General features: G+C 40.7%; 2 protein-coding genes across 3 annotated transcripts in view; one reads left to right on the top strand and one right to left on the bottom strand.

Annotated features, from left to right (window-relative positions):
* The first annotated feature begins 19 nt into the window (after nt 1-19).
* LOC118430424 (zinc finger MYND domain-containing protein 12-like) lies at nt 20-6889 on the top strand. 2 transcript variants are annotated; one of them, XM_035841283.1, is made up of 9 exons: nt 20-154; nt 333-478; nt 1815-1956; nt 2406-2577; nt 3507-3676; nt 4237-4359; nt 4857-4977; nt 5505-5650; nt 6183-6889. In XM_035841283.1, exons 2-9 carry the CDS (start codon nt 372-374, stop codon nt 6315-6317), a joined length of 1116 nt encoding a protein of 371 aa, XP_035697176.1. In that variant the 5' UTR covers nt 20-154; nt 333-371; the 3' UTR covers nt 6318-6889. The 2 variants fall into 2 exon arrangements, with proteins under 2 accessions (XP_035697176.1, XP_035697177.1); XM_035841284.1 differs by having other exon boundaries at nt 28-133.
* Nucleotides 6890-7054: 165 nt separating this feature from the next.
* Nucleotides 7055-23005, bottom strand: part of LOC118430045 (nephrocystin-4-like) — a 33746-nt gene continuing 17795 nt past the window's right edge. Inside the window, exons 14-32 of the mRNA XM_035840751.1 lie at nt 22904-22980; nt 22089-22277; nt 21111-21209; nt 20492-20606; nt 19858-20001; nt 18917-19018; nt 18626-18740; nt 17841-17927; nt 17153-17256; nt 15669-15779; nt 14806-14907; nt 13925-14049; nt 13201-13390; nt 12301-12544; nt 11479-11647; nt 10691-10862; nt 9786-9965; nt 9130-9273; nt 7055-8484 (exon numbers count right to left, since the gene is read on the bottom strand). Of these exons, the coding sequence (XP_035696644.1) occupies nt 8344-8484; nt 9130-9273; nt 9786-9965; nt 10691-10862; nt 11479-11647; nt 12301-12544; nt 13201-13390; nt 13925-14049; nt 14806-14907; nt 15669-15779; nt 17153-17256; nt 17841-17927; nt 18626-18740; nt 18917-19018; nt 19858-20001; nt 20492-20606; nt 21111-21209; nt 22089-22277; nt 22904-22980 (2610 nt within the window). The 3' untranslated portion in view covers nt 7055-8343. The remainder of the gene's footprint in view (nt 8485-9129; nt 9274-9785; nt 9966-10690; nt 10863-11478; nt 11648-12300; nt 12545-13200; nt 13391-13924; nt 14050-14805; nt 14908-15668; nt 15780-17152; nt 17257-17840; nt 17928-18625; nt 18741-18916; nt 19019-19857; nt 20002-20491; nt 20607-21110; nt 21210-22088; nt 22278-22903; nt 22981-23005) is intronic.

Here is a 23005-nt window from a genome sequence, read left to right as displayed (position 1 = left end):
TTTGCATGTAAAAACATACAGTTTACATAAAAGCCGCAAGGAGACGCTGCAGTACAATGCCTGGTAGAAAATCTAGCGGGTAGTTCGATACCTGCAGATTCGAATGTGTTCTTAGCAACGCAAGGCTTGCCTGGTAACACTTTCACTCTCGATCGTAGGTAGTTTTCTGGGCAAAACAAACGTTTTCTAAACATTATATCGATTTTTAAAGATACCCTAGACTACAAAGCCTCTTTAGAAGTCGTTGACTGCCATTCTTTTTCGCCAATAAGTACAAAAGTGAGCCCAGTTGCATGTTGTGATGATCGGAACTTCTAACTTTTTTTCTTCAGAACTTTGCAGTCGGAATCGTGAGTTTCTGAGGTACGAAGATGACGTTGAATCCCCTGGCGAACCCCAAGGGTGTGAGTCTGCTGTGTGAGCTGTGTCAGAAGCCGGCGTTTATCCAATGTACAAAGTGCCGAGTAACATACTACTGGTGAGTATATAGATAACGTTACCTAATATTTTTTGTTGTTTCTACTCTGGGGGGAGGGAGGCAGCTAGGACTGTGGAAATTGCAAATTATTGGTGAGAAAAAAATTATGTCACCTTGTATTACAGCCAGTATGTACCCATCTAAGTAATGAGTGGAACCGCTAGTTTTGATATCTCGTGTTGTCGACATCGTACAGATATCATGATAGTTTTGAGAGTTAGTAATTGGTTCGTTTACTAGTACTAGTACTACTAGTAGTAGGTTTGCCCCCCTTTAATACCGGCTTTCTTTGGAACTGCACTATGATCGTATTTAAAAGAAAAAAGATTGTAGATACCTTGGCTGTCAAAACGTTCGATATGGGTATCCTGGACTGGGTGATGATTTTCCCGATCACAGGGTATCACACACACAGGCTTCCATCGATTTAAAAGAACGCATTCCACGTTCTTTTGTTCAAATTTTTCTCAAATTGATGTTCTTAAAGAAGAAAGTTGTTGGCACAGATTGAAAAGATATGTCGACTTTTATTCATTTTATTACAGCACTAATTCATTACACTTAACGGATAACGATAGCGCAAAGAAAGAGGTAACGCAGTGATAGTAGTAACACAATGCAGCAATAACAGTAATGCAAGATTTGGCAATCAAACCTGTTTTCCAACCTGGGTATGACAAATTAAATACTATTTAATTTGTCATACCCAGGTTGATTATACAACACGATATATTCCGTATCACCTTCAGTCCCCAGAACTTTACTTTCCCAGAACTATCGTAGAGTGGAATTTGTTATCACCAAGTACAGTTGGGGTATCTTCTCTGGGTAGTTTTAAAAAACGCTTGCAGATAGATGTGCAAAATTTAGGTGTAATGAGTCGTTCGGTGTAATATAACCAGCTGCTGCCGCGCCGTGCGCCTGCGAAGCTGGTGTGTTACGCCGAATGGCGGTTATACCGGCTATATAGATACAGATACAGAAACAGAGTCCCTGAGCCCTCCCATGGGTTGAATCGCCCTCTGGCCTTCGGGCTGGTACCTTGGGTGATATGGAATAAACTGTGTTCTATGTATACATTCATACATCAGATTGTCTCCCCCTACAGTGGTGTAGAGCACCAGAAGGCAGACTGGATGGGGATCCATGAGAACCCTCTGTGTGTGTATGTATGTATGACATAAATGCTTACATGAGATTATCTCCCCCCTACAGTGGTGTAGAGCACCAGAAGGCAGACTGGATGGGGATCCATGAGAAGATCTGCCAGATGCTGATCCCTCTGTGTGTGTATGTATGACATAAATGCTTACATGAGATTATCTCCCCCCTACAGTGGTGTAGAGCACCAGAAGGCAGACTGGATGGGGATCCATGAGAAGATCTGCCAGATGCTGATCCCTCTGCGCATGCCCGAACCCTTCCTGAGCTCTGACGATGAGCGGCAGCACAGACATCAGCAGATGACACACAGAAAGGTCGGGATACATGCATACATATATGTTCATACTCTTTATCGAGTTGAAGCATTGACAAAAATCCGCTTCCAGATGACATTGTTGCATGGCTTTTGACAACAGAAGTCTTATAACACTTGATAAGAAACCTAAATTGGTGACTTTTTTGGGAAATATTTAGGTTAAAGGGAATTGCCCGTTTAATTTAAAAAAGAAATCATTTAATGACGTCATAATTACGTAATATTACGTCATAATGATATAAAAATTTCAGGAATAATAGAACTCGACGAGCATATCACCCCCTGCAAATTTAGTGATCATACAGTAAGAATGAGCCCCCCCCCCCCTTAGAGTTAAGAATACCCTACATTGACATTCATTAGCACAGAAATCTATTATAATACTTTCTTGTGTGGATCCATAGAAAACTTAAAACTAAATCTTCTGTGGCCTTTTTTCTTCTGTAGAAGCGTATGATTGAGCTGACGCGTACGACGGGACAGAAGTTGCTGTTTGAGGGTCACCACGAGCAGGCGGTCCCCGCCGCCATGCAGTCCCTCAGGTTCAGTATTGATGTGTACGGACTCAGCTCCATCGAGCTTGTACCATCTTATCTCATCCTGGGGGAGGCCAGCATCGGTGAGTTGTGGGGATTGGATTGATTTGATTTGATTTCAATTAATTTATTAGAATTGCAACAGTACAATACTCGTGGATCACAGGCAGCAGTAGGCTGGCTTTGTGATCCACACATCAATTACATACATTACATGTAACATTAATACAGTAAGAAGATAGAGCAATGGGTAAAAAACTATTAACGTTAAATACAATAATTCTACATTCAAGATGTGATCTAAAATATAAATTAGGCATTCAAGGACCGTAATCTCTGCTTGAACATACTGAGGCTTCGGGTTTGCTTTACCGATTGCGGCAATTCGTTCCAAAACAGGAAGCATAAGGGATGAAGGTAGATCTGTAAGTCTGGGTCCTTAGCGAGGGAGGTGTTGCGTTGAGTTACGGAGCTGTAAACATTTGGCTCTGTGCTCTCCTCGTTCACATACCCTTTGTTTTGATAACCCTGTGTTCGACATTCCTATGGTCAAACACCTCTATCATGTTCTGGGTACTATATTTTATGTGGGAGGGCATGATATCTATTGCACAAGGCAGATGTTGTTTTGTTATCAATGATGGAAATTTGACAAAATAAAATAATTTTCTGGCAGGGTTTTTCCATCGATGGGAATTGTGCTGAAAGACAAAAATTTATCACAGTCCAATTTCCTTAATAACTTGTCAGCATCTGTTGCATTTTGATAAACAGTCAATATCAATGGATATAGGAGAATTCTTGTACACAACCTGGTTAAACTTATGTTTCAGTGTCTATCAGTCACCTTCCTCAGAGCTTCTGACTCATGGAGTTCTGCCTCTCGCCGCTATATGTAGCCGATGTAGGTGGCGCTTTTGCAGCAAATGTACAAGAATTCTCCTATATCCTATATTCTACCAACCTGATGAAACTATTTTCAGAAGTCAATATCTTGTTATTTTCTGTTTAGGACTCGGCAGACTGCAGCAGGCTGAGGAGTACCTTGCTCAGGCAGAATGGACGGTTCTGAAGACCCCAGAATGCAGCAGCGCCATCAAGTCCAAACTGTACCGCAACCTCGGCCTGCTGTTCGCTGCCAAGGGGAACTACGACGAGGCCCGCCACCAGCTGGCAAATGATGTGAGTCTGCTTCTTTTGTAAATCACTTGTCTTGTAATTTTCCAAAGTTTTTATCGCAAGTGGACTTCAGATTTGTGTTTTTAGGATGCCAATGGTATGTTTGACTGTTACATTGTACAGAATATTTTGATTAGAAACTGGCTTGTTATTTCCTCTGTCATTACGTGATCTTTTATTAATTTTTGTAGATACGAGGGCATAGCCTTTGTTCATAGCGCTCTCTCTCTCTAGGGTTTAATGTCTGTTCTTCCCCGTTTTGCAAGGGTTGGATGTTGCACAATGTTGTTCAGGTCAGATTGCTGGTCTCCATAGATCAGACAAAAACAACATCTTGACTTAAAAGGGTTTGAAGCGGCTGTTTCACGGCCAGATGCCCTTCCTGAAGCCCAGGAGTGCAGTGCAGTGACGATTTTCGGCCCCCTAGCAGTTTCCTACCAAACTGCAGATTCCTTCAGATCTGTACAGAGTACAGGCATCTAGATTAAGATTCTAAATCCTAAAATTGTCAGCCTTTTTAGAGGTTTGTGCTCTCCTACAATATTTTCCCCTTTGTTCCACAGATCTACTATGCGAGTGAGGAGTTTGGTCCCCATGATATCCACACGGCTGGCGGGTACTTCCACATGGCTAACGTGTTCTTCAGGATGAACAGGATGGACGTGGCTGACTCACTATACACAGAGGTAGGAAACACGCTGTCTGTATGCTGAACAAAAGAATAATTCATAGATGCCTCCACCCAGAGGTGTTACCAAAATAGCTCAGCCTGTAACAGTTGTCTTTTGAAACTACATTAGACATTTTAGTGATTTGGCTTCTTTGCATTTAACAGAACTGACAGTCACTTTGTGTTCATCGACTTCCTATTAAGTTGCACCTTTGGGTCACTCATGCATGATGCTGCCATTTCTATAGTAATGTGCATCAATTAAGTGTTAAGTGCTGTCTGGATTTAGCTAGGAACCTCCATTCAGACCATCTTTTCAGGCTGGACGGGGTTTTCCACACCATTTCTGTGAACACCCTGCAGTTGGGAGGGAGCCCAGTGGACAGTGTTGAACACAAAACAGTGGAAGTCAATGACGGCCCGCCCGCCCGCCTCGGTGCGAGCACTCATGACGATGATGATAATCCTAGCAGTACCTGACTGAATATCACGACACATTATTTTTACTTCCAGGTGACGAACATCTGGCACCAGCACCTGTCCCAGCTGATCAGGTGGCGGCTGAAGACACCTGCGACACCCTCTGGCATCGGTCCAGCTGTGGAGGGGGCACAGGAGGAGGAAGGCGGGCTCGGTATGAACATGTAACTTATAATTAGACACATGCATAAGTACCACTGACAATAATGTGTTACCGATCTTGTGCCCTTGGGAAAGGCACTTAAAATGACTTTCTTCACATCATTCAGGTGAAGATGAGAACCAGTGAGTAGCTTCGGTTTTGGCCGTCCCTCAGATAGGAGTTAAATGGAGGTCCCGCGTTTATAAAGAGAGAGCCACACCTCACGCATGTTAAAAAAACCACCACACCTTTCAGAAAAGGGCATGCCCCGGTGTGTGATAGTGGAAACCATTCTTTCTGGAGTTGGTGATTCACTACAAATCACCAAGATGGAGGCCTGGCATACCTCCATCTCATATCAGACAAAAGGTGATCAACAATATTCTCCCGGAGACCTAGCGCATCCCTGTCTTGTATTCGGCTAAAAGAAAGGGTATACTAGTATCACCCTGTAAGGGGCGGTATAACCCAAGTCATGCAGTATAGCACCGTATGTCTCTACTACTACTACAGTACATTTTGATGTTCTTTTTCTGCAGACGAAGCTCAGGAGGCTGAAGCCATCCAGGTGTTGAACTCCATCCATGACATGAGGGAACAGCTGGCCCACCAGAACCCCCTCGGACTGGCTAACATCTGCCACACCCTCACCATGCTGTACTACCTGCTCAATGATATGGACAAGGTAGGTGTATCATAAAATTAAAAGGTCATCTGTGAGTTCAACTTCCAGTTGGTAAATTCGTCATCATCCTCGCCGCATGTCAGTCAGTGTTACTGTCAGAGGTGGGTCGTCATTGTTCTCCACAGTAAATTACAGAGAAAAATCAACTGTTTTCCAACTGAAGAAATTTGAATTACCAGATTCTGAATTTTGAACAGGTTACATTATTACAGGCTAGGGGTTTTGGAAAAAGCAGTCCTGACTGGTAGTTTTGGAGACAGAAAAACCAGTAGCCTGGAACCCATACCTAATAAAAGCTGCATAGTCTCTTCATCTTCTCACGCAAATATTGAGAACTTCGAGGCAAATAGACTCGGCAAGGACAATAGTTTTGGATACCGAGCTTGAAACAGTTGATGTTACAAATTTCACGTTACAGCTATAGTACGGCATTGATGTGTTTTTGTCCGTCCGTGTTCCCACGCAGGCTCGAGAGTTCAGTCCTAAGGGTAGTAGTATGGTATTGATGTGTTCCCTCCATGTTCCCACGCAGGCTCGAGAGTTCAGTCGTAAGGCCCTCCTGTCCAGTGAGACGGCGCCTCCCGGGGAGGACGGATCTCTCACCACGATCTCCGAGCTCGCCAAGGTCCTGGATGTCCATCCTGAGACAGCCACTACTACATCATAAATCTCAACCTTGTCTTGTAAACATTCAGATTGTCTGTGATGCTATTCAATTTTGATGTTTATAGTTTGTAAAGATTTGGTACACAATGTACTAGAAAGTGGTTTATTGATAATTATACGTTTTTATTAGCAAGATGCTAGCTTTTTTCCCAGGCTTGCATGCCTTTACCTCTTTTTGGCTACAATGTCTGAAAAACAACAAAAATGAGAAGGTGTGGCCTTCTCTGTGATGACCTTTGTCAAAAGTTGTGAATCTGAACTGAATATATATTTTCATGTTTCTACTCTCAACAATTTTGAACAAATGTTTACAGCATTTACTATATTTCTATAGGTTTGGGGGTGATTTTTGGTCATGTTTGAATCAACTTAGATGACGCTTATATATACAGTTATGTCTGCAGTGTACATACTTAATACACAAACTATCATAGATAAACTATATTTGACAGTTACCAAATAAATAGTCAATTGTGAAAACATTTCAGGAAAAGACTTAGGCGAATATCAATGATTACTGTTTAATCCTGTAAATATCATTTGATAAAATCCATATCTTTGATATGTTTAAAAAAAGAGGAAGGTGTTTGAAACTAAAATGTGAACAAGTTGGTTTCTTTAGGTAGAACTTGCTACAAAAATAACAAAATCATGATTCAAACACATGCTTAACAACCCCCCCCCCCCCACACACACACACAAAGACGGACACAAACATGCGCACAAACAAATGAAACCTGCACTTTCTTCAGTTTATTGCTTTGAAGAGTAACAAATGGCACAGGGCTTTACATGATGGGGACATACAAATGTCCGAGAATGACATGTATGCAGGAACTGTTACGTAAATTAAATTATACTACTGACTGACTTTGTGCCAGACCTGCAACACTGACCTGTTATTTCAATGATTCATAATGATCATTATTGATAATACAATTTTATTTAATCATAATAATAGCAGAAACAGCTCCTTGCATTTTTCTATTTACATTGCAGAACTATGATACAAAGTGAATAAATTGAATGCAATGAGCGTAACATCATGATGTATGGAGCTCTAACATTTAAGTGTCATAACTTTAACTTAACACTAACTTCAATCTATGTAAATTTGTTTACGACGGTAGACATAAAATATCTTTGGAAGGGAATCATATTCTGAAGAATGTGAAGAAAAGTGATGGATGTCACTCAAAAGTCTATTTCATAGAGTTGTAGAAATTGAATTGCTTTTAAACATTCAGAAAGTTTCATAGCTATAATAAAAAAAAAATATTATAATAATCAATTTTTTACACTGTATACACAAGGACAACTTAATAAATATACAGTTAATGGTACACAGCTGTACAAAACTAAATTTGTCTATCAATCATACAATCATTAGAAATCTATAATCATGACAGTGATATCTACATGTCTGATCATACACAATGAAATATTTCCCTGCTGAACCTATGAATAAAGATTTTATTGCTCGCAGTGTGAGTTAGTCCACAGCAAGTAGATTTCAAGGACAAAATTTTCAGAATCTGCACAATCATAAATCTAAACCTGAAAGGGCAAAAATCAATTTAATGGGCTAAAAACGAGATGTTTATAGATTTTTAAAATAGTAAGCAGCAATCATACAAATAAACATGTGGTATTACTGCCAACAAGTCTTCTATACCTGTATTGAAGAAGTTGAGAAAGTGACAACAGCGGGGTAGCCTAGAATAACTACAACTAAATATTAGGCTACCACACTAAGTGACTAGTCACTCTAATTAATTACTTGAAGTACCAAAGCCAGTTTCACTTCAGAATCTTCCAACTACATTTTGTAGACTAATGGCTACCTCAATAGTGTCAGTTCCTCACTCAAAGCTACCACAAAAAATGTCTTTTCATTTTGGTAATTTTCTATCGTGCAGACCATCACTGGAAGGAAACAAAATTTTTTTTAAAAATAAGGCTATTTGCGTGTGGATGTCAGCCATTAAATTTACTTGCTGCAGCCTTAGCATTGAGGGGCGCAGGTATCAGCTGTAGGTTGCCTTGATACAAAACGTCTCTTCATTCTTGTCATCCTCATCATTGATGAAGATAAGGATCTCTGTTGTGCCCTGCTGCTGGCTGGGAGCAAATCTCATCCCGATGGTGTACACATCACCTGATCCAAGCTGGGGAAATAAAAATAATTATAATTGTAATTTTAGACCATTTTCAACTGCTACTGCTTGTAAAATCACAGTACCAGCAACTGGCAATGATTTTAAAGTCTCATCAATCTTTTTTAAAGGTCACCAACTTGAAGGTATTATCTAAACATTTTCAGTTCAATTTGAATTCTTTATTATGAAATCAAACTGGCAAATGTACAGAAGTGTGGGACATCTCATTTTACCGGGTTGGTTTCAATAATAACTATAGAACTCACAGAATCTGAAAGGGCAATTCAAGTCTGTTACAGTGTACAATACCGTCACTGATCTTTTGCCGTTAGGAAAGGCACTTTACATGTCTAGCATTGACTTTTCTGACTTCCATCAGATGAAAATGAGTACCTTAGCTTTGGTGGCGGTCCCGTGTTTGCGGACAGCCAAACCTTGATTATGTAAAAGAACCCTCTGCACTTATCAAAAAGAGCAGGGCTCCTTCCATGTTGCATGTGGATCAGAACCTGCAGTATTGTATATTACGTCTTTTGCACTGTGCTTAGGTCCCTCAGCTTCATAAATTTAGAATAAGCACATACTGGTAATACTGGTAAGGAAGAAAAGACTACAGTGAGCTGGATTATTTCTACAAACAAAAGGGTTACAAACCTCAAACGTATTCTCCTTGAACTGCAGCAGGTCCTGTCTGTTGGTGTGGAGGAGGAAGGTTTTCCTGTGCATGTAGGGGTTGGTGTACGGGATCCTCTTGTTACAGCCTTTACCACCTCCTATAGGCAGCTGCAGATCAAAAGCCTGTAGAAAACAAACAATTTACCATAAGAAACATCCAACAGACTGTTTTACAGTAACTGTTGCAATAGGGTTGTTTATGCTACAGTAGTATACATATGGTAAATGCTGACTCAATACTTTTGCTTGTTTGCATGGTTAGCCTGCAAAAAAAATAGAGCCAGCAGTTGTACAGAGGAGGATGGTACCCAGGCTAGGACAAACGAGATTGGTCAGTGTTCCAACAAGAAAGCCAGGCTGTGCATCCCAGTGCACAACAGTCTTCTAGACATGCCACTATTTGATCAATTCAGATTCAACACAACTTGATAGTTTAAACCTGGAGGCCTGAAATTGATCTTACGTTCACTGTCAGGATCACCCCACCTACATGTAAATTTAGTATCAAAACCATCGCAATCCATCTAGTGGTTCTCAAGATACATGATTGTATGCCCACTGCATCATCCAGACTCAAAACAGTACCAGGTCCTCCATCTTCATGGACTCCGAGGTAAACAAGCAAACAAACGAACCTTTGAGATGACCGGCTGCGTGGTCTGCATACAGATGAGCCATGTGCGGATGAGCTGGTGGTACTCTGTGTCCACCACATTTATGTACAGGAACTTGCTGCCCACGGCCAGGGGTCTCACACCTACGTTCACCTCGTGCACTGCGTTGGCTGCCAGCATGAAAGGCGTATCTGGGGAAACCTGTCAGGAGGAGAAGAAAAACAAATTGTATTCTCAGTCACATATCTGGATTTCAGAGGATTTTCACTGTGAAATGAAGTAACCTAACACACCTGTATCTCTGTGGTGTGGAAGGGGAGGCCCTGACCAGTCGGGAAGCGTTGGTTCCCCTAAGGATACCGAACGCTACACAGACAGTGAAATACAGTAACCTAACACACCTGTATCTCTGTACACACCAGTATCTCTGTGGGGTGGGAGGGAAAGACCCTGACCAGACGAGAAGCGTTGGTTCCCCTCAGGATACAGTTACACCTACACACACTGTGAAATAAAGTAACCTAACACACACTGTGAAATAAAGTAACCTAACACACCTGTATAAAGTAACCTAACACACCTGTATAAAGTAACCTAACACACCTGTATAAAGTAACCTAACACACCTGTATAAAGTAACCTAACACACCTGTATAAAGTAACCTAACACACCTGTATCTCTGTGGGGTGGGAGGGGAAGACCCTGACCAGACGGGAGGCGTTGGTTCCCTTCGGGATACCAAACCCTAACACACACAGTGTGAAATAAAGAAATCTAACACACCTGTATCTCTGTGGAGTGGGACCTAACACACCTGTATCTCTGTGGAGTGGGACCTAACACACCTGTATCTCTGTGGAGTGGGACCTAACACACCTGTATCTCTGTGGAGTGGGACCTAACACAACTGTATCTCTGTACACACCTGTATCTCTGTGGGGTGGGAGGGGAAGACCCTGACCAGACGAGAAGCGTTGGTTCCCCGCAGGATGAGAGAGAAGCGACTTGTCTGCCCCTCCACACAGCTGATGTCCACCCGCTGTAGGGCATGGAGGTAGAACTGCCAGATCTGACACGGCTTCGACTGGTGAGGGTCCCTGGACAAGGAAGAATTCAGTTTTGTGTGCATCAACAAAGTTTATTTGTATTAGTTCAAGCTCGGGGGCTAATTGCAAGTACATGGTGGAAACATACAATGAACAGTGCGCTAAACATAATTATTGTAACAAGGTGGCTACTCATAGCCTAGTTTTGACTATTTCTAAAAGGTTGACTTCTTTTTTGCTAATTGCAAGTACAAAATTGGTGGAAACATAGGAGACATACATAAGTATGTGACAATGAACAGTGCGCTAAACATATTATTGTCACAAGGTGGCTACTCGTATCCTTGTTTTGACTATTTCCAAACGGGTGGGTTTGACTCCTTTTTGGGAAGCAGAGGAAGACAAAAACCCCCACTTTTTCTACAATTTGTGGGTTCTGCAATTTTAAGAACTTCAAGAAAGTGGCTTTCTGTCCATCTGTGAATGTGGGTGAAGTTGGGATGTGTTTTTGTCCTTCCTGTTGTGAGTGGATCCAATAAGTCTGTCCGGATATGCAGCTTGCACTGTACAGTAGATTCCTGACTGTGTAAAGGCATTAGGCGGTATACCAGGTATGCAAAACAAATAAAGTACAATGTAGCACAGCTGCGCGACAAATTTGACTCACGTGTAGATGATCACGAAGAACTTCTTGACAGAAGGAGACGGGCCGCAGGCTACTTTAAGGAAGACGTCTTGCGGCTCCCCCGCCTTGACCTTCCTGGTTTCACAGATGACATTGGGGTCGCTGCAGCTGGCTGAGACACTGGTGAAACCACCTGCCGTGACTACCGCACCTGAAAAACAAACCACCTGGCACATTACGGCCTATATAATGCAAATAAAGTAACGTTACGCATAGTGGTGTCCGTGTGGCCTAATGGCAGGGTGTTTGGTCCAGTCACCATAGAGGTTATGAGTTCAAAAATATGTACTGTAACCGTAAACTGCAGTAAAGGCCGTCCCTCAGATAGGACATTAAATAGAGTCATGCCGAATCGCAAGACGTGCATACGGGTAGGCAGATTACTGTCCAAAAATATATCACATTTCCACGTCTGTGCTGAAATGGAAATAAATTTTATTGTCCAGGATTTACCTACAATGTATTATGCTTCTCAGAGCACTTACTCCAGTATCATATGTAAGATAAAAGCTGCCAACCAACCTGGAAGGTGTTCTAACTGTATTTTAGATTAGATTAGCCCCATTTTCAGTTTATTACAATAATTATTACAGTAGAAGCCAGTTAATTGCACAACAGATTATTGCACACTTCTGTTATTTGCATAGAATCCCAAATCCCAAACCGGTGGGGTCCAGTTAGATAACTTTGCATTGTTGCACCATCCAGATAATTGCACAAAATACATTGCAAATTGGGTGTGCAATTGCAATTAAACGGCTTCCACTGTATCATATTTTTACTATGAAACAAATCATCCAGTACCTTGTAGCTGGTGGTAGGGGGGTAATCTTATAGCTTTCTTCAGGAAGGACTGTTCAGGGTGGTAGAAGCGAAACGTCTGGTCGACCACGTGAGGTTGCGGGATCACGTTTACGGTAAGGATGGACACGGGACGGTGGTCGTCGGCGCGAAAATACACCTTGATGTTCCTTGAGTGGTGCACGCTGGGACGGTAGCCCGTCATCAGTTGCGTTGTCAGATTTGGTGCCATGGTATCAGAAGGACCCTGTTGACAAACATGACAAGATTGCGTCAACAACAACAAGCTTGTGTACTATGTATGATGCTGGTCTCATAGACAAGCTTTTGTTCATTACGTTTTTCCAGTCAAGCATAATTTTCAATACTCAAATTGGCATTGCCTTAGATTGGAAAATCTTCATTGTTCAATCATCTAATCTAATTATTTTGTGATGTCGATGAAGGTTAGACGTCCTGGTCAATACTAAATGTGACGTCGTCTTCCTTTGAATTGTCTTCAACTCCTTTGGATATAAATTCCCAGTTAGGACATAAAACCTGCTTTTCAACTGTTACAGACCCCCTTGTGTCACTCTACGAAAGATAGTGGATGCTACTTGAAGCATCTGACCGTTTCCAAGACTTTTTTTTATAATATCCAGTTGCTTGAGGAACTGCTTTTTGTCAATGATTATTTTGTCAATGCTAGTTTACCTTTATCTCCAGGGTAATCTTTATCCACTGTTTATAAAATCGGGGTATTCAGGGATATCAAGTTGACAGACAGCTGTTTCAGGCTAAAATACTATGAAAATATCACAATTTGAAACCAACGTCCGTCAACTACATAATGCGTTGATACCTCATTTTAAAAAACAACGAATACAGGTTACCATGTGGATAAAGGTAAACTACAGTTACCTGAGGTTGCACGGTGTGGTCCGCCTGCAGACTCTGGTACTTGAACGGGACGTAAACCGACTCCCGCGGTCGCAGGAAGATGGCGGGGAGACCGGACGTGGAGGTCGTACCAAACATGCTCTCCTCCAGGGGGGTGTTCAGGTCGTGAGCCTGCTTAAACTGTCTCCACTCTCTTACATCAGTGATGATGCTGAAGGTATATAAAGCATACAAAATTTCATATTTAATAACAAACTTAAACAGCTGTCTCCAGGACCCATCCCTTTGTCCCAGGACAAACGGTTATCGTTCAAAGGAATCTAACTAACACACAAATCAAGTCAAGTCAACACAACAATACAGAGCTGCAGCTCAAAAACAAAGTGCCAGGTGTCACTTTTTGATGTCTTACCAGTGAGTTGGGGGGTGTCCCAATTGACACTGATGATTATTATGCACCTGGTGTTTCAGCGCTTCTTTAAAACAAACTACTGCAAACACAGAAATGTTTGCGGTATTTTTGTGTTCTCGATTTTCATGGTGACTACTTCGCGGCAAACTTAAAACCACTGCGAACATTTTTCCATTATAGTGTGAGACTGCAGTCAATGGTGCTACATCGAACTTAAAACCACTCCATTTTTCTACTACCGCGAACTTAAATGCATTTACAGTAACATAAAAACATACAGCTGCTTTATTTCCAAAGAATTTCGTGACAAGTATCCCTTTTTTCCCTTCTCACCTGAGTTGCGGAGTGTCACAGTCCACAGTGATGGTGTGCTCCACATTGTACGGGTTCTTCAGCACAAACTCAAAGAACTCAGCAGTGCCAAGACTGGGGAAGACTGTGTAGTGGGTGGTGATGACCTGGAACAAGAGAACTTAACTATTTCTTGTTGCTAATTCAAATCAGCCTCATAAGCTACAATTTAACCTGAAAATGCAGACTATTTATGTGTGGCTTGAAACAATGAGTAAACCACTAGATAGAATACTTATTAGTTCCTGTTGCTGAAATTTCTAATTCATTGACCTGACCACACTTTGGAACCAGAAAAGTGCAATGGACCATTTTCGGGGCATTTTTCATTGACAGGTACTTGTGAAAATCATGTGCATTGAGTTCAGTGCCTGTCCTTGGTGCTGAATGTGGTAGTTATGGCCCGGCCTTCCAATCGGATAATGCTCCCCCACAACTTAACATTTTCTTTAGCTTCTGTACGGGGTACTTTATTTTCTTTACATAACATGCATTTCGAATTGGTACTTATTTTTTCTGCTCTGGCATATGTTTCGCTCCTTTTGATTGGCCAATGCCTGCATATCCCTTACTGTCTTGTGTGTATTGCTCCTTCTGATTGGTCAGAATTAATCGAAACCAGTGCATTGACACTGCTGCCGGTGTCAATACAAATCGACACAGGTACCGGTGTCGATTCATTCTGACCATCGAAAATGGCCTGGCCGGAATCTATGTGTTACGGCCCCATAACCTACGCGGTACGGGGCCTTCTGATTGGTCCCTGGTGCCTGGCTATATGATAAGAGTATATATTACACAGTTCAAGATTGTACAATCCTGTACATTTAGACATCTATTTTGAATAAAACTAAAAGGATCACCTGAGACAGCATGCTGGTGATGCCGTCATGTTTGGTCTGCTCTCTGTACAGCTCCACTGTCCGCAGATCTCTGGTCTTCTGGGCCTTCTCCTCTTTCTGCAGCTGGGATGACATAGAAAAAAGTGAATACAACTAACAAAACATTCTTTAGAAGCATCTCCATCAATTTTTTAGATTTCCAAACTAAAACAAGAAAATCTCCATACATGGTACAATAAACGCAAACTGCATACAGGTAAATGCTATCTGTGAGTGTATATTATATCAAACGGTGAGCAGTCTGCATATATCACGCAGATGCATATACCTATATATGAAAACTATATTTAATATGCAATCTCCATAAAAGTGATGCAATCAATCTATGCAGTCTTGATGGACGTAGATTGTATATTACAATTGATTATGAAAAATCTAAATCAAAATAGAAAATATCAAATTTTCAAGGGCTGCCTTGGAAATCAGTTTCTCGAAAACTGAAGGACTACCCGACAAGATAAATAAATAAATTCAACATGAAAGTAGATAAAACCCTAAAAAGACAGGGAACAGATGATAGTCCATAAGACTGGATAGTTTTATTGAACTATCATGATTTCCTTCCATTTTGTTAATTGATATAATTCTTTTGGTTACATTATTGTCTAATGTATAATTTTTACATATCTATCCAATCTTTATTCAGCTTATGAATTGTTAAATTGTATTATTATTTGTTACTTTGGAGGAAGACTATGTATAAGCCACGAGGCTTTTTTCTTCCCCCCTGCATGTACTTTCATCCATTAATTTGTTTTATGTTATCTCTTGCAAAATAAATAAAATCAAAAAAATAGTGAGTGAATATAATGCTCCTGATATACCAGTACTGTGTTGACAGTGTTGAGGTCCTTTTCACAGCCCTGGGTCTGTCTGACGGCCTGCATACGAGCCAACTTCCTCTTCCGGACAGAGTCCAACTCTCCTCCGGTATCCTGTAAACAATGGCACAGAAAATATGTCATGATTATCGGTAAATCTCTGAACTACATGTAGACTGACTCTAATTAGCCTGAAGATCATCTGAGTGCTGGTAACGTCAACTCTCATAATTCCTAATCTCCAACCAGATCCACGGTGCGTAATGTATAGTATAAAACTCCGGTGCCCGTTTGACTCCCTTAGCCAGCTATACTCCTTGGCCAGCTTTGATACTATCTTATGGCACTGTAGGATCTGCTTGGAGATTAATAATTCCCAGGTTTTATTATACTGCCACATTGAAAAACATTCTTACAGACTGAGGCCATCTTATGATAGTCTTGAACACCTAAATATCTGAGGTGTATATACCTCAGGGTTACTGCATTGATTTTTTGTACATCCCTTTAGATAACGTTAGATTTTGTATTTTTTTTCTGGCATCCAGTAGAATTATGAGAGTTGAATCAGATGTTGAAGTATTCTGAAAATCTCAATATTGTCTCAATCAAACTGTAGCATACATACTCTATAACTTAGCGAGACCAAAACAACTTGCCATGATTTCAAAAAATCTGCATGTTTGTTAAACATACTGAAATTAAAAAATTAAAAAAAGTCTGCATATCTATTGCAGTAGAAAAAGTATATAAGCACATAAAGGAAAGGTATTCTGTGAGTGGAAAGTGTTCAAACACTAAATACAGGTATGTTGGTGAGTGGAAAGTACTCAGCAGCATGGACAGGTATGTTTGTGAGTATTAAGTATTCAGCACCAAGGACAGGTATGTTTGTGAGTATTAAGTATTCAGCACCAAGGACAGGTATGTTTGTGAGTGTCCAGTATTCAGCACCAGTGACAGGTATGTTTGTGAGTGGAAAGTATTCAGCACCAGGGACAGGTATGTTTGTGAGTGTTAAATGTTCAGCACCAGGGACAGGTATGTTTGTGAGTGTTAGATGTTCAGTACCAAGGACAGGTATGTTTGTGAGTGTTAAGTATTCAGTACCAAGGACAGGTATGTTTGTGAGTGTTAAATGTTCAGCACCAAGGACAGGTATGTTTGTGAGTGGAAAGTATTCAGCACCAGGACAGGAATGTTTGTGAGTGGAAAGTATTCAGCACCAAGGACAGGAATGTTTGTGAGTGGAAAGTATTCAGCACCAAGGACAGGAATGTTTGTGAGTGGAAAGTATTCAGCACCAAGGACAGGTATGTTTGTGAGTGAAAAGTATTCAGCACCAGGGACAGGTATGTTTGTAAATTTCTAACCATTGCTGATTAGAACTGACTGATACCAACATTTATCTACTAGGCATATATACCATAGTTGCAGTTAATATATCATGATCAGATGATTTATTTCTTAAACATAATTTTTCTTACCAAACTTGCTAGCTGGGTGATATTAGGGTCCTTCCGTGCAGTCAGCACCAGTGCAAGCTCGTTGTCTGTCTCTGCCAGTCTCTTCGCAGTCTTCTGTTTCATCACTGCAATTATAATGACATGTATAAAAATGCATCTCTTTTTAACACTTCTAACTTAAAACTGGAAATTCATCTTAAACTTACATGCAGTCTAGTTCTGAGTGAAAAGAGACATCTATATACAATGCTATAGGCATTGTATAAGATAGAATGATTGTGAATAAATTCCAAATTGTTCTTTTTGACATTGTGCAATGATCAGTGTGCCATGGTTTGGAAATCAAACATTAAGTCCTAGTTTATGATAGTTAAAAGCATACTTATTTTTAATCTCTTTACATACAAGTCTGCTGTTGGTAGCTTTTGAGATTAACAGTATTACTGTTGTTACTCTAAGTCTTTTATTCATACTGAAAGCCAAGTCTTTTTCAAAAGTGCCAAAACTGTGAGCGACTGTTATGATTTCAACTGAGTCTCTAAGTCTAACTTGATCTATTCTAAGGTCCAAAAAGTGATGGGCCTTAACCTTTGACCTCTGCATGCACACCTGGATCCATGGCTGGGCTTGTTTAATTGCTTAATGCTACGTGACATACAGTGCAAAAAGTACAGTTTAAAGATGTCACACTAAGGACGTCTTTACTTACACGGACTTCCTTGACCTGAACTTGTGGTAGACCCCATGTGAGCAGATGCAGGTAGAACCACTCTGGATGGAGGTTTTGGAACTGTCACTATAGATGGTTGGTTAACAAAAATAGGAGAAACATTGGTATGAGGTCTGCACTGTAACACATTTTCCAAACATTTTGTATTTGATTTACAACTTTAAATAAAGCCAAATCAATCTAACTAATAAGACATTAATGGCAGAGATGGTAACATTAACATGGAAACAGAGTATAAAATATTTTTTATAAATTTTCATGATAAAACCAACTTTTCCAATTGGTGTGGCCTATGTTATTACAACTTATTTGCTACGTACATGTAGCACCTGGCCTGATTTGCTCAAATGAGTCGTTTTCTTGTTGTCGTGTTAATCTTCCACCAGCTAAGGGTAGATCTAAATGCAGCAAGTTTGTATTTGTTTAAAAGAAAATGCTTGCATGGATAGGATCCCAATGTGACGAACAATAGACCGATCCTACATGACTGTCCATCACAATTAGCAGCTCAACCAATGAGAGAATGGCAAACAGCAGCTTAACCAATCAGAGAGTACAATGTTTGCATTTTTTTGTTTTTACTTTACATTTCTATGTTTCGATAATGAGCAGAGCTATGGAATCAGTCTATTTCATTCAGATGAAGAGGGTTTTTAACACTTCAGTATCAGATGGAGGGTATCAGGTCCTCAGTAAAGGAGGGTATCAGGTGCTGTAAACAGGTGTTTTTTTCACCTGTACCAGGTGCCTAGCGTGACACTTACCTGCCCCGTCTCCCCTTGACCTGTCCTGCAGGTGTCCCACATTAGCCATGCGCAGGTGTAGTCTCCCCTTCAGGACAGTGCTCACGCCGACTGGTCGCACACTGCCTCCCCTGGTCTATACACATGAAGTAAGGCTTTAAGAATTGTGCATTATTTGTCACAAACTAAAGCTAGGTATTCATTTACACCTGAATTGCATGAGGTCATTGGTGAAATGTGTCCTTCCTAAGTGCAAAACATTGTGACCTGTCAGGGATTTAAACTCAACAACTCTAACAACAAGGCACTAACCAGGTCCCCTGTAAGAGTTGGTGTGTCCTCAGAGTACTCTGTTGTAATGATGTCAAGTTCATGGGTCACCTGGACAGCTTCACGACCCTGTCTGCACAGGTGCTGAAAAACATGGGAAAACAATAGATATTGCATTTAACAAGTAAGATCAGTTGTTGTGGTTTGGTATTGGCTTTGGAAATGCTAAAAAAGAGCCACCCTAAATGTTTCCAAGGACCCCCTACACTGGCGGAGGTTGTCTGGGGTTTTAAACCTCAGAGTCTGCCAAAAAAAAAGTCCCTTTTGCTGATATTCCCACTCATAGTCATAGTGTTGTCCCCCATAATGAACATTCCCACTGGTATTGGTGTCCCTTGCAATAAATGGCAGTCAAACTGACACTGCTGTCCCTGGTGCTGAATGACATTTACACTGATATTGCTGTCCCTGATGCTAAATGACATTCACACTCATCCGGTATTGGTGCCCATTGTGCTGAATGACATCCACACTGTACTGCTGTCCCTGGTGCTGAATGACATTCACACAGACACTGCTGTCCCTTGTGCCAAATGACATTCACACTGACACTGCCGGCCGCTGTCCCTTGTGCCAAATGACATTCACACTGACACTGCGGTCCCCGGTGCTGAATGACATCCACACTGACACTGCTGTCCCTGGTGCTGAATGACATTCACACTGACACTACTGTCCCTGGTGCTGAATGGCGTTCACACCAACACTACTGTCCCTAGTTTAACATTAAAATCCTTTAGCATTGTGGTCCTTTGTGCTAAATAACTTTCACATCTAACAGTGCTGTGCCTGGTGCTACATATACCTTGTATATGCTTCATGTATAAACATCTGAGATTCACGGCATACCACTACTACTCTACACATTATGTTAGCCGCACATGTTTGTTTATTTTTGTTTGTTTGTTTGTTTGTTTGTTTACCTTGAGATCCATAGCACCTGACCCTATGAGTAAGAGAGAGTCTCCGTCCCAGACATCGATGTGCAGGGTCTGCACTGACAGATACTGCACAAATAGTCTGGCTTCTCCAGGCTTCAGGAAGGATGGGTCCATGTGGTACTTGGTCTGGGGATGGTGGGTAAAACATGGCCGACAAAGATAATGACAATATTTTCTGAAAATTGAAATCTTACACAGAAAAGGAAAGAATTAGGGAATCTAACTGGAAAGCTGGATTTTTTTCTGCATATTATGCATATTAGGTTGTTGGTTTCATACACAAAATGTACATGACTTGTATAATTGCTGTATGTGTTTCACTTCATATGCATGTATAAGTCCTTGGTTATCTTTGAAAATGAAGGGTAAACTTTGAAACATTCTGCTGTATCTATATAGCCTGTATAACCCCCCATCAGCGTAACACACCAGGTCCTGTTCCTGTTTTTGTACAGGCAATAAACTCACCCTTCAGCATAACATACCAGCTTTGCAGGTACATGTTTTGGACAAGCTGATGGTTACACTAAACTACAACCTGCCACACACATTCATGACATAAGTAGGTCTACATAAACTAGTGAAATGTAATCTTGAATCAGTTGCAGTACCACACCTGACAGCCAGGGGGAGTCTGTACCACTGTCCCATCTTTGTTGATTCTATACAGGATACAAGGCATGGAGCCGGGGTCGGAGGTTAGCTGCTTGTCTGCGGTGCCCAGCAGGAGTCTGAAAAACAACATTAAAGCATCAATGAAGCAGTAGTGATTTTCATTCTGTCTATGATGTCATAGTAAACACGGCACCTGGTTCGGAACCTGGCACTGTCGCTTGCGAAAAATGTACTTTTGAGAAGAAACCAGTGCATCACTGTTACAGTGATTAAGACTAGTAGTAGCATGACGTTTTAAACATTTGATATATAACAGCATCAGAAGGGTGTATTTTGTTTCGAAGCCTATTACTTATTAAACTTCCCTCTCTTATCGTGATTGAATGTAATCAGATGAAGAACTGTACACTGTTAGTTGTATTTTAGTTTTCAATCATTGACAGGTATCAAAAAACTTACAATATACTTACATTGTCAAGTACAAGTTAGAGTAACATCTTTTTATGCAGATTTGGAAACAAGGAATACATTCTTGCTTGCAAAGAATCTGAAGGTAGACTTATTTACTTCATGAGAGTTACATGTGAAGTAGCTTGAAATGATGTTCCTTTTTCAATTACCTCTCCGTGATGAGTGGAGGAAACCTGTAGAACTGTAGAGTGAAGAACACAGTGCTGGGCTGGGAGGTCATAGAGCCACTCGGCTGGGCTGACAGAATCCTGTACAGATTGAAAAAAAGAAGTCTATTTAAATATTCTGTACCTGTATCTAATATACATGACATTGTTTATATCATACCCGGTCTATATTTACATTCTATATCAGTGTTCTGACTGGTCTGTATTTTACAGTACTTCCTGGGGCTCTATAATTGGATTCAAATAATTCAAACTCGCTTGAGTGCACCGCTGTCAAAAATTTGAACCAGCATTTCTTCTTTTGCCATATTCTTATGTTTGAATTGATGAAGTTGTGTACACGATGTGAATTTGGTGACACGTCTTTTGCTCTCTCTTTCTGCGATTTTCTCTGGTTAGCATGATATAAACAAAATACAACAAGGGGTATTCCATATCGCCCTTTGGTTCGGGCCTTCCCACAGGTCGAATTTGACTAGATGCATTCCCTAAAACTGAAGTTACCAACTTGAAGGTACTACTTCAATTCTATCTATACATCATTATTGATCATCAAAATTGTAAAAATGATTATTGAAAGTGCTACAAACAAGCTCTTTGATTAACGATCAACATTCAAAAATTTGGGAAACTGATCATGGAAAGTGCTACAAACAATCTCTATAATTAGTCTTTTTTTTTTAAATTTTTTTTATTGGGTTTTCAAATAAACAAAAACATAGAAGAGTTGGGGGACCATCCAACAAAATGACAGCAAAAATAACAAAAGTGATTTCAATATAGCCATGACAATTATAATGAACTTAGATTCAAAAAATAATATGAGATCTTAAAACTGTAACAATAATGAACTTAGATTCAACAGTGATATAACAGTCTCAGATCTCAAACCATAACAATAATGATCTTAGATTCAAAAGTAATATAACTGAGAACTCAAACCATAACAATGATGATCACCTTGAGAAGGCAAGGAATTGGAAGATGATCTCATTGCTCCGCAGGGGGTCTGCTTGCTCCTGCACCAGGTTCACTGTCACATGATCACTGGGGTCAACGACCTCAGGGGACTGCCCGTGCCTGTCCACGATTGGTGGGAAGCCGGCGGTGTACAGTCGAGCGTACGCTGCTCGTGACAAGCCCTGGCCACTGGAGAAACGAAGATTTAAGGGTCAAACATGTGATTAATAAAATATTTGTAACATTAAAAAAAGGTATTGGCCTGACCGTATTCTAACATTGCGATAGCTAAGGGGCCATGTACATTTTCTAAGACTTAGCATCTCCATGTACATATAAAAGACCCAGTCTGCCTTAACACCTCAAACAACTCAAATGACCTCAAACAGCTCTTAATATAATGCAGTGTATATGGGAAAACAAGCTTCTGTGGCACTCTGGATACATTGCTTAGCATTTATCATGAAAACAAAAATGCGCATGCAGCATTCAGCATTCAACATCATTTAGAGTAAGTCAGCCAGTTTCAAGATGGAAATAACAGGTAAACAATTAGGACATGCTGCAATTTTGAAATCTATAAATGCATAAACAATGTATTCAAAGCGCCACGCAATGTCATTGCCCCACTTGCACTTTATTTGACGTTGTTTGAGTTATGGTTGATCTGTATTTCCCCACCCCCAGATTGACTGCTCTTCCAGTTGACATACTAAGAACTTTCACAATTATACATAAACTTACATGTATCCAGTTGCTAGAGTAAGCCATACTGCGTAAAACTATACAAAGTCATGCAAAGGCAAGCAGCCCACCTCTGTGTCCCCCTGGCAGAGAGCATGATGGGAGCGTGTACGGGTGTGTACGGCAATTCTGTCAGCTCTGTCATGTCCTCTGTAAAAATCCAAAGGCCTTGA

The sequence above is a fragment of the Branchiostoma floridae genome, chromosome 14 (genome assembly GCF_000003815.2).
Source record: "Branchiostoma floridae strain S238N-H82 chromosome 14, Bfl_VNyyK, whole genome shotgun sequence".
NCBI lineage: Eukaryota > Metazoa > Chordata > Leptocardii > Amphioxiformes > Branchiostomatidae > Branchiostoma > Branchiostoma floridae.
Note: the sequence above shows the minus strand (reverse complement) of the source record. Positions and strands in the feature narration are given on the sequence as shown.

Excerpts from the sequence above, each read along its gene's own strand:
- LOC118430424 (XM_035841283.1), top strand. The coding sequence starts at position 372 with ATGACGTTGAATCCCCTGGCGAACCCCAAGGGTGTGAGTCTGCTGTGT. Across the intron at positions 1,957-2,405 it reads AGCAGATGACACACAGAAAG|AAGCGTATGATTGAGCTGAC; the intron begins GTCGGGATACAT and ends TTTCTTCTGTAG. Across the intron at positions 4,360-4,856 it reads CTGACTCACTATACACAGAG|GTGACGAACATCTGGCACCA; the intron begins GTAGGAAACACG and ends TTTTACTTCCAG.